The sequence below is a fragment of the Chinchilla lanigera genome, unplaced genomic scaffold (genome assembly GCF_000276665.1).
Source record: "Chinchilla lanigera isolate Chin_1 unplaced genomic scaffold, ChiLan1.0 scaffold00013, whole genome shotgun sequence".
Classification (NCBI taxonomy): Eukaryota; Metazoa; Chordata; class Mammalia; order Rodentia; family Chinchillidae; genus Chinchilla; species Chinchilla lanigera.
This window is the reverse complement of record NW_004955414.1, coordinates 20,873,419-20,885,674: the sequence shown is the minus strand read 5'-3', so window position 1 is coordinate 20,885,674 and position 12,256 is coordinate 20,873,419. Positions and strand designations below refer to the sequence as shown.

The window sequence follows — 12,256 nt, the reverse complement described above, 5'->3', positions numbered from 1 at the left end:
AGATAAAATATTCAAGATTTTCATCAGAAGTAGACTTCGAGAATCAAGGTGACACACAGTATATTTTTACATATATAATTTTGAAGATCTTTCTCTTTCAGCTACAGTTTTCCTGCCATTTAGTCATAGAAGTTTCCTTTGTGAAAATCATTATCTGTATTTCAGGGAGAAAATAAGCACCTAGTATTTTATTCCTACCAGTGTAAATGGCCTATTTAAAACTGAAATTTGTTTAATTTAGGTTAACATAACTTTAATTCAAATAAATTTTAATAAATTTTAAAAAAATCTCTGCACCCAGTATACTGTCTGACTGTCAGTTTTCATATCAGCCAATCTAAATTAATCTTATGAGAGAAGTTATCTTGGGAATTCCTAAACTATTTGAGTGAAATAACAATAGTGAAGTTAATTATTGTGAGAAAACCATCCAGACATCAATACATAAAATGGCTTTTATGATGACATCAACATCAAGATGTTCAAAACAACTCAAAAAATAGTGTTATCTGACTTGTCAATATTATCTAAACTACATGTAAGGTGGTAGTGTTGTCTTGAAATTATTACTAGGAATTAACCCATAAAATTTTACGAGTATCAAACGGGTGGTATTTCTGTTCCATTTGTATGCCAAAAATTTGCATAATGTTGAGCATTGGTCTTCTCTAAGTTAGATGGCACCTATGACACTTTACACATGCTAGTGCGATTTTTTTTATTAACCAAACTGTCTCCGAGTCTGAAATCTCTTTTAGGATATCATCTTCTCCTTTTATTATCACTGCATATACTTATGTATGATGTTTGGTAAGTCTATGTTCACTATTCTGATGTTTACCACTGTGTTATCACTTATCTCACTCTTTTTGCCTTATATACTTAGTACTTTGTGCTTTGATGACTACTATATTAGTGGCTTTGTACCTTGCACATGTCCTGATCAAATGATTTTGTTTCATAGGTAGCGGTAACACGTATATATCTTGTAACTTTATCACTAGTTTTTAAAAATTGTCCTTTTGAGATATTACATATATAACAAAAAATTCACCTGCTTTAAATGTACATTTTGGTCCTTTTTAGAGTACATAAAGAATTCTTCAACTGTTTGCAGTATTTAATTTTAGGACATTTCTTTTGCTCCAAAAATTAAGTAAAACCCATTTCATTAATACTAATTTTTCATTCTTAATCATAGGCCCAGGAAAAATTTATATATGTATGTATATATATATATATACATACATATATATATACATACATATATATGTATATATGTATACATATATATATACACATATACACACATTTGTATATTATATTCCTTTTCTTGATACTTTATATAAATAAAACCATGTTATATGTAGTCCTTTGTGTTTAGCTTCTTTTAGCTCAGCAATGTTTTTTAAAATGTATCTCAGTTGTCAAACTTAATTTGTTCCAAAGTCATGTTTGAATGCCAAAAGTCTGAGAACTGAACATATCTTCCCCCATGAGAAATGATAGAAAAATCAAATAATTGGTTCTGAGGTCCAACAATTACACTTATAAATTCATTTTTCCAGGACTTTAACAAATTGCACAATGATTTCTTTCTTTAACTCTATCATGGTTCTCACAGTTTTCCTCTTAGCTTTACTGCTGGTATCATTCACTTTCTGTAGAGTCATGCTCACAATATTTTACACAAATAAAGCACAAGCAAATAAAAACACAATGATGAATATTTTAATGCAGTAACACAGCACTATATGTTGTCCATGACAGAGCAGCATTTAGATTCTAGGGTCACTCCGCTGTGTCCACAGCGAGATGCAATGTGTGACTCACAGTTAGCTTTTACAAGTTTTTTCAAGTCAGATTTTTGTTTGACTGTTATGCAAAGTTACAAACACTGAACAATTTTTTTTCTTTGGTGTAGTGAAAGTTCAAGTGGAACCATTCAAAAACCAAGATATCACTGCATTATGAGCACTGCTTTGTCTGTAACAATAATGTTATTTGAAGTTCATCTGTGTTGTATGTATTTATACTTTTGCCAAATAGTTTACACTTTAGGGAGAATATCACAATTTATTTTTTCTTTTCCAATTGTTTCCCCTTTTGCTACTCTAAATACAACTGCTATTAATATTAATACACCAGTGTCTTTTTCTATTTCTCCTATCTAGATACCTTAGGGTAGATTTGCTAAGGTTATATGTTTACTCAGTGTTTAATATTTTCAAAAGCTGTCAAAACATTTTCTGGATTGACTGTACTATTTTACAGCACTATATTAGCGCTCTAGGTTTGCTACAACCTCTCATAGTCTGTCTTCTCTTAATAGCTTTTCTGATAAACATGAGGTAATGTCTCACGATATTCATTTGATTTTTCTTAAAAATTAAAGATGTTGAGCTACTTTACTTGAACCATCATTTTTTTGATAGTCTGAAAGAGGACATCAGCAAGTCATTGATGCTTCAGGTTTATTTTATAACTATGTTCAATAAGCAAGGGTTAACAATTAAAAGTAGAATATTGGTAGAAGTGAGACAAAATTAGGAAGAATTTGGGGTAAGGCTTGTATCTTCAACATTGACCTCTGTTTATCTAGAGGTATTCACCAAAGTACAGCAGGTAGACTTTATGAGCACAAAAACTCTCTCCAGTTTTCTCAATATGAAACACAATATCCTCCTCTTATAATAATTATAACAATGGCCAAATAACATACTAAATAAAGATATCTATGTTTTGTAACCATTGGGCCATTAATTTTTTTTTTTTTTTTTACTATAGGGCTTGAATCTGGCTTCTGTTTTGTAGACCTGAAGACTTTTTCGTACTGACTGGCTCCAGGTAATGCAAGCATATAAAGTGTGAAGCAGATAACAGAAAGTTCATGCTACAAAGGCAACAGAGCTTAGTAGACACAATAGTTATGTTGCCTCTTTTATTCTATAGTGATAATTTTACAGGAAGCCAAATATTTACTTGAGGAGCACTTGAAAGTACATGAAAGCAATAAAATGGCTAGGTAATAACAGAACTGAGGGACACATTTTGGGAAGCGGTATTAGGACTGGGAGTCATGACCTCTCATGACTGCAGGCCAAAACATTAAAGATGGAGTGAGAGACAACCAGTAGGGTCATATGCAGTGTTTGGAGTCCCTTTCTGTATCTAACCAAGTGTTCTCTCTTTTTATATTGTTATTAATGACTCAAATTTTTAGTTGTACTTTCCTGTTGGGTGTGTAGGACCAAGACAATGTGAGAGCTGTGTCAATAAAAATTAATTTATTTATATATAGTTGTCAATGTCAATTAAAGCTTCTTAAAGCTTATTTTTGGGGCTGTGTGAGGTTAAAATTTATATAACACACAACATAACAAGTGGAGTCTATTGTAAAATATAGACATTAGCTAAAAACAGGATCAAAATTGACTCATTGGTTGTAACCATGTATCACATTAATATAAGGTATTGACAATAGAGAAAAGAAAAGTGATAATAAGAGGATATATGAAAATTAAATATTTCAGGTCTTTTTGGGTACTGGGAATTGAACTAAGGGGTTTGCCCTTGCCAGGCAAGTGCTTGTGCTATGGAGCTATATACCCAGCCCCGAGACTTATTTGCTTTTTTAAGCCTAAATTTGCTCAACGCAGTAAAATCTATTCTCTGTACACCTGAAGACAACCCACTAAAAAGATATTGGATAATTTATTAACATAGTTTAAAATAACCTTGAGACCTCAAGATAGGAGACGTTCGTGTTCGAGGTGTATACAGTAGGAAACACTTACTTTCAAGTTTTTCTATGAGGAATAAATATTGATCTTGCAAAAATATTTAGATAGATGGCTCTGAGACTTGCTTTGAGAAGGAAATTTAACAAATGCAACTCAGAATTGAAAAGTATTGTTTCACAATGTGAAAGGCATGATTTAGTAAGCGAATCCAAATACTAATTGTGATATCAAGGGTGTAAAAGTAATTACTCAGCACATAAAATTCTCAAAAGACTTCTCATCCAGACGTAATTCCTTGGATGGTTCTTCTAAATATCAGTGCACAAAAGAGATGACTATATATATATACATTTTTTTCTGAATTCTTACAAGGTAGACATGACTGTTGCAACTTCTCTCACAGTAAATATTACTGTGAGAGGCTAAGAAGAAAATCAAGATCTATTGTTTATGCTACTATTGCTTTATAAAAATGTACACAAAAGGTAGGTTAGAATAATTTAGTTCTTAAAATTGCAGGTTCATAGTAGCATCTCTAGAATTTAAAATAAAGTTTTACACTGTGATATGACCTTGGTAAGCTAATCATATAGGGTCTGAGCTGTTGTCTGTAAAACTGGTGTAATAAGAGCTATGTAATATAGTGGTTGTACCCCTTAAATTGGATGATACCTGTAAAATTTTCAGAAGGTTTAGGAAAATATTTACTGCATTGCAAGCAATGATAAATATTTTCAAGTATTATTATGACTTATTATTTCTGCTATATTGGAGATTCCTAGGAAGATTTGAGAGAACTTTTGTTTAAATGTGGTGTTGTTTTAATACATGTTATCTTCTATGGGATTATACTGCTGGAAGACAGCCAGATAAATGGAGCAAATCCCATCTTAAATGACAATTTTAATGGTAGTTATAACACTAAGTTTTTAATAAATCATTCAAATAGTTCTCTTGCCCTCACTTTTTATTAAAAGCCATGCATTGATCCTATCTGTCTCACATTAGTTCAGAAATTCATGGTTTCTCTCATCTGTGTTGAGGCAGAAGGGGATAAAGTATGTGGGAGGATAACATAAATACAGAACACGCATTGATAATGTAATGAGGTACCCTAAATCCTGCTAAAGTTTGGAGTTATCTGAAAAGGGTAATTTCAATTAATGTAGGGGATGATGGGTATTTTTATTCTATTTCATTTTTATTTTTTTGGAACCAGGAATCAAAGTCAGGACCTTGCACTTGCCAGGCAGGCACAATGCTGCTGAGCTATATCCCCAACTCCAAGACAGGTATTTTAAAAAGCAGAGCAGTTTTCTGTCTGCATGGTGGTGTGGCAGTACAGTATGGAAACTGGGTTGGTGCAGATCTCAGATTTTGGTATAGCATTTAGGTACCATAGCACTGTGTCCAAGACTGAGGCTTCCCAAAATTGCAGTTAAATAGTGTTGATAAATATGTATTTTGCCTTTGCTAAAATTAAAGTTTGCTGATTTCAGTTGCCAGCTTAACCAATTGAGTTAATGTTTCATAGGATGGAAAAACATATATTTTTATATTTCAGATATTTTATACAAAGCATTTTGTATTATACGTAACTTGATTTTTTTAAAAATAGGCAATGGGAAGTAGAGAGATAGGTCTTTCTCAAAGAGATAGATGGAAGGAGAAAAAAGAAAGGAAACAGAAAAGGTAAAGGGAATTAAGGTGTATTATGTATAAGAAGCAATTCCCCACAAGGAATTTTAACATTATGTACTACATATAGGTAATAATAAAAAATAAAATAAGAATCAATGCAGTGGAAAAACTGTGAAATTTGTATCCAGCTATCACGTTCGTAGAATAGAAAAAAACAATCACAGTATTCCATAAAACACTATTTCAATGTAAGAGTGAATAATTATGGTCCATGATTTTGTCAATGATTTTCTTATTTAAATGAGGGCATAGTTTACTCTGAATTTTTATTTGTGTTGCTGACTCCATGATAGAATACTTGTGAGTTAGTGCTTATCAGGGCATGGGTAGTATTACATCATTCTAAATTTAATCTTAGCATCATATGATCTTTACGGGTATAGATGACTAACGTGTGATTTTTGCTTGTGGTATGAAGTGAATCCATCAGAATATATTTCACAATCTTAGGATGGGAAACAGGAACTGGGAACATACTATTTCCAGTTAAGTATCACATTAATGTCAAGCACTTCTCTCATTTCATTTGTCCAGAGACAGAAAAAGAAAATGAACATTTTCTTCAGTACTCTATTAAGTGTTTTGGTGAGAGAAGAAGAAAAGTTTAACTCTCTAAAGTTAATTTTCCCACTATCATGATAAAACACAAAAATATACACATAAAATAGTTAAAAATTCAAAAGCTATATTTACACAAATTATATGGTTAAAACAAGTGAAATTATATAAAAAAAAAAAAACAACCAAAGAATTCAGCTCTTTATTTTTCTGTCATCCAGTTTTTCTTTTTGGGAAAAAGGAAACTCAGTGCTTTATAAGAAGGGATTTACTGCAAAACATTTTCATTTAATAATGAGTCTGAGGCCTTGTCACTCATGATGTTCATTCCTTCTGTTTCATTGTATCAAAAGTAATGATTAGCCCTTGACTAGCACCAAAGAAGTTCATACTATTGTTTACCCTAGATAGTATACCTCTCATTTTATGTAATAGTCTCTGGCTGCCTGTCTGTTACAGCACTCAACTCTACACCTCCTCAGTTCACTTCCTTTCTTCTGACTGGTGTTCCAGGATTCGAAGATTTCCAAGTTTGGATCTCCATTCCTTTCAGCTTCATGTACCTCTTGGCTGTGACAGGCAATGGCTTAGTTATGGCAGTGGTGGTCTGTGACAAGAGCCTCCATGAACCCATGTATCTCTTTCTGACCATGCTGGCACTCAACGACGTGCTCCTTTGTACAGTCACAGTGCCCAAAATGCTTATTATCTTCTGGTATGGTCCTTCCCTGTCAACGTTCCCAGCCTGCCTCACACAGATGTTTTTTGTTCATGCTCTGTTCCTCTCTGAGTCTGCTGTTCTATTGGCCATGGCCTTTGATCGGTATGTGGCCATCTCTGTACCACTCCATTATGCAACTCTGCTCACAGGTTCATTCATTAGCAAGGTAGGCTTAGTTCTCGTGGCTCGGAGTGTGGTTGTTGTCACTCCTGGTGTCCTCCTTATTCTTCGCCTGCACTTCTGTGGGAGTAACATCATCCATCACACCTACTGCGAGAACATGGGCATTGCCAAGTTGGCCTGCAATAGCATCACTCTGAATAGTATTTATGGGCTTACTGCTGCTTTGCTCACCACGGGGCTGGACTTTGTGTTTATCTCCCTTTCCTACTGGCTAATCTTACGAACAGTCTTCCAACTCCCTTCCAGGGAGGCACAGACAAAAGCCTTTGGAACCTGTGGAGCTCATTTATGTGTCATACTGATATTCTACACTCTGGCTTTCTTCTCCTTCTTTACCCATCGCTTTGGACATCATGTTCCCAGGTGCATCCTTATTCTCTTGGCCAACCTCTATTTACTGGTGCCACCTACAATGAACCCAATTGTTTATGGGATAAAAACTAAAGAGATAAGGATGCGAGTCCTAGGGCTCTTTAGCCAACCAAAATGATTCAAAAGTAATGAAGCAACAAGGAATGAGGGAATCCAAGATGGATGATATATAGGCTCAAATATCAAATCTGAATCAGTCTTAGAAAAATCTAACCAAGAACTCCTAACCACTAAAGAGAACATAGAATACTCCTATTTCCAAATGCTACCGCGCTGATATGGAGTAGACAAGATGGTAACAGGAAATGTAAGCACCATCAAGGAGTCTACCAATATATTAAGGTAATCAGAGAAATGTCAATATAACAAAGTAAGGGATTTAAATATTATTTAACACCACACATGCCTCTGCTATGTCAGGCTTGCATGGCAAGAATAAAGGATAAAATTAAAATCCTATAGGGCCAGGAATTAATTCTGATCCCAAATTTGGCTGTTCCAACAAGACCTAGAAATCACTACTAAGCAATAAATAACTGCTAAAAAGATAAACACCTTAATAAATCAAGTAATTAATAATTATTTCATACAGTAAATTACCCGATATGCTCTTATGCTTAGATCCTATAGTTAAAAATCTATTCCTTTTCTCTAAACAAACCCACTTTCTTTTAGTGTCCAGAAAATATCTATTTATCTTCTTTAGTACTTTCTTGTTGTAAAGAATCTTTCAGTTATGCATACTATAAATTCACTTTTGTTTGATTAAATAAATAAAAAGTCAGCTATTTTATGGAAACTTCCTGAGTTATAGCAAGACATCTAAGAATAAGATGAGACTTAGGAGGAGCAGAGGCCAGACTACTATAGGCTGTCAACTGAAGGACAGCATTGCTGGAATAGGTGACATCCTTTGTCTCAGCTGTCATTATTTCTGGGCTAACAAGTACATTATCTTCAAATTGTTTTCCTGGGTAAATGCATAATACCCTTTAATATTGTGACAATAGGTTTACAACTGTGTTAGGGACATCTTTGAGAACAAGAAATCATGGAAATGATCAAAATTTTGTTCAATGAATTTGCTTGACTTCTGTATACAAATTTATGTAGTTTTTCTAGTTTGGTTTTTCCTACCCTAACCTTCCTTGCTAATTACATCTATGGTACCAGGGTCCTATTTTATAATCTATAAACCTGACAGCCATAATCCCTCTAACATAGGCCATGTCTTCGCTAGAACATACTCACCTCTTGTTTAATAAAAAAGGTGAAATATTTCCCAGCTATACTGATAAGAAAAAAGTGCATAAATATTATAGTATTAACCTACACATTCTCTGGTAGAATTGAGTGTTACGGAAAAAAACATATGTACCATCCTATCTGTAAATGTATATAGCTGTTTTTAGATTGTATGCAATGAGATGGTTATCCACAGTTTTTGAAAATAAATTTCTTTAAAGTTGAAGTCATTTGATTCAATGATTACATGGCTAAGTGAAGTTATGAGGTGTTTTGCAAGAGTGCTTTTTATAGGAGGGATGGCCAAACATTCAGATGGTTAAAGGGATTGTGCTATTATAGTTTCCTTCACTGTGTTTTGCCAAAAAAGATCTTCAGCTACATGAAAATGCTCATCATATTACACAAAGGATGGCATTTAACATTGTGAAAACAAACTCCTGATATTTTTGCCTAGGGAGAAGAAATTGGAATACAAAATTGATGATATTAGTTGAGATACTAGATAAGTTACATATTCAGCTGAAGTGCAGAGAATATGTTCAGGGCACAAACATAAACTCATAAAGTTATATAACAAGGTTATATGAATGAAAATATCTCTTAATTTGTAAGCCCACATCCAAATGTGATAGATGCTTTAATGACCTTGTTGGAATTTCTAATGTTTCATGAATATAACATAACTCTAACAATGAATTATAAGGTAAAGGAGAGTAGACTATAATTTGCAACCTTGAATTTTGGTAATCCATATTTATAGCCACTAAAATAAACTGCCATATAAATGTAAAAATCTAAGCTCCAATAGTTTAAATATACTTTTATGAACAAAAATTTTATTAAAAATTCTACTTCTTGGAGCAATTACTCTCAAGACTTTGTTCAAAGTGTACTTGAGGGTCTTCTTTCAACACAGTTATGCATAAATAAGTGTCAGTAACACAATTAATAAGTGATGATGATGCTGATGTTCTCAAAATGTTCTTTTTAGTCAATTATTTTCTAATTATTACATGAAGAGAATTATCCACTTTTGATGTTCAAATTTCTTCCATCATTTACAGTTTATATTTATTTGGAAAAGATGAATATACTGAAAGAGAAGATAATAAGAATTATATTCAAGAAAAGGCTAAAAAGTGGTGAGAACAGACACGATTGAATTAAGGTCAGGGAGACAAACAAAAGTTCATAGATTTCCCAGGAGTACTTAATATGCCTAAATGTGAAATATTCATTATAAGTTTTGAGATCATTTTACTCTATGAAATGTGGTCACATGATAGTTTCTAAGCTTGAAAAATATAACAAAAGTAAACTTGTCATGTATTGTTTATAAAACAATTTATTTCATTAACAGTTAAACATTAAGTAATTGTTAAGAGACACTTTTACAATAAATATGGTCTAATTCTTGCAGCTTCTGCATGATAGTAGTTAGAACATGATCTATACAAATACCGACAGCCATAAACCATTGTAAAAATCTTTACTTAGATTTGGTCTTTTTCTTTAGTGGAGCCAGAATAGACATGAGAACTAGGTACATGCAACTACATTAACAACTATTATTAAAAAACTCTATATACAATCACTTGCTTGACAATTTCATAGATTAAAGAAAAGATAATTTCATAAGTACTAAGGAGTTCTAGATAGAAAGTACCTCGAATTTCCCATATTTTAGGCTGCCATAGTTATAAATATTTACATATCAGTCACCTATATTCCCTGTATATAAATATGCAGTTTAATTTTTTTTCCCTGTTTTGTGAGACTGGGTCTAGCTATGCAGTTCAGGCTGGCCTTGAGCACACTTTGTAGCCCAGGCTGGTCTCGAATTCACAGATGTCCTCCTGCCTCAGCCTCCTGCATGCTGAGATTACAGGCATGTACCACCACACCCGGCTAAATTATTATTAAATATAGAAAACCAAAGGTTCACAATCACTCACTTCATATCATAGTATCTTCAGCTTTTGAGTTTTCATTTCAGAGTTTTATAAGGTTATTTCCAAAAATAAAGTAAAATCAAAGTAATATGATTGTGTTTCATAAGAAAACAAACAATGAAGAGAGAACACATATGCAGACATTTGAAAGGTGATAATGATGTGCCTGTTGATTGATAACTTCTACCTTGAACCACAGTATGTTTATACCAAGATAAGATGCTAGCAGATTTACAAGCATAACAATATAATAATACTAATGCTGCTAATAAAAACAATGTAGTAGCATCCCATAGCAAATATTGTAGAATGATGAGAAAACAAAGAAATGCGAGTTTGGTGTATTCAAAAGAAACTTCATTGTAAGGAAATTCAACAAGTACATGTGGGAGAGAACGGAAGGAAATTATTCCCAACACACCCCTCTGAAAAATATTCACAGTTAACCGGGATATATGAACTACATTCTCAATCAGGCTGTCTCAACGGAGTGACACCAACTGTGTCTTACAAGTGCTCTTCATCATGTTGCCTCAGGTTTATTTGTGCTTCTTATGTAGTCTTTTGTTGATAACTCTGACTCCAACAGACTTAGAGGCGATAATTCAGCATGGGTTTGCAACATTACAGTGGACACCTTCATTTTCTTCATGACATGCCTACATCAGAGTAGAACTAATTTTGGGGGAGAGAACCAAGTGGAGGAGCCCTTGGCGGATCTGCTTGGTCTTCACACTGTAGATGATTGGGTTGAGAACAGGTGGAACCATTAAGTAGATATGAGCCATAAATACATGGATGAAGGGAGAAGAATGCTTGGCAAACCGATGGACAATAGACAAGCCTATCATAGGCACATACAGAATGAGCACAGCACAGATGTGGGAGGCACAGGTGTTGAGCGCCTTTAGTCTCCCCTCGCGGGATGCAATTTTTAACACGGAATGAAGGATGAAAGCATAAGACACTAAAATACCCAGAGAGTCCAGGCCCCATAGCATAGTAATCACAACCAACCCATATATAACATTAAATTTTGTGTCAGCACAGGCAAGGCGGATTATGTCCTGGTGCAGACAATAGGAATGAGAAAGGACATGGGAGTGACAGAAAGGGAAGAAGGCCAGACGAACCAGAAGTGGGATTAGTGCAATAGCGCTCCTGAGCAGGGCTGCAATCCCAATCTTGGCAATCAGTTTTGGGGTGAGAATGGTAGCATATCGCAGTGGGTGGCAGATAGCTACATATCGGTCCAGGGCCATGGCCAAGAGCACAGATGATTCAGTGAAGGAGAAAGTGTGAATCAGAAACATTTGGACCACACAGACGTTGAACTGGATCTCCCTAGAAATGGACCACAGCACCCTGAAAAGTGTTATCACCGGGGGCAGGGACATGCCCATGTCCGTGAGAGACAGCATGGCCAGGAAGTAGTACATGGGCTCGTGCAGCCTGGGGTCTGTCCGCACAATGTGCAGGATGCCGCAGTTTCCCATCACTCCAACAAGGTAGAGGAGACAGAAGGGGACGGAGATCCAGTGGTGAAATTCTTCATAGCCAGGGATACCTGTGAGATAGAATGTGGAGCACAGGGCGTTGCTGGCGTTTGAAGTTGCCATAGGAATCACTGTTTAAGCACAATCTAATTCCACAATCACACTCCAGTGGGAAGAGCATTGATATGATCTGAATCTGCATCAAGAAAAGAAAGAAATAGGGACTTGGGATTTAGCTCAGCAGCAAAAGCGCCTGCCTCGCAAGCGCAAGGTCGTGAGTTC

General features: G+C 34.6%; 2 protein-coding genes across 2 annotated transcripts; one reads left to right on the top strand and one right to left on the bottom strand.

Moving 5' to 3' along the window:
- Window positions 1–4,215: 4,215 nt before the first annotated feature.
- LOC106147993 (olfactory receptor 52Z1-like) lies at window positions 4,216–7,396 on the top strand. Its single transcript, XM_013511727.1, has 2 exons — window positions 4,216–4,228; window positions 6,462–7,396. The coding sequence occupies exons 1-2, from the start codon at window positions 4,216–4,218 to the stop codon at window positions 7,394–7,396; spliced, it is 948 nt and encodes a 315-aa protein (XP_013367181.1).
- Window positions 7,397–11,137: 3,741 nt separating this feature from the next.
- LOC102030063 (olfactory receptor 51L1-like) lies at window positions 11,138–12,097 on the bottom strand. The gene has a single exon (XM_005380483.1). The coding sequence runs from the start codon at window positions 12,095–12,097 to the stop codon at window positions 11,138–11,140; it is 960 nt and encodes a 319-aa protein (XP_005380540.1).
- Window positions 12,098–12,256: the final 159 nt, after the last annotated feature.

Coding starts and splice junctions, on each gene's coding strand:
- LOC102030063 (XM_005380483.1), bottom strand. CDS start 12,097: ATGGCAACTTCAAACGCCAGCAACGCCCTGTGCTCCACATTCTATCTC.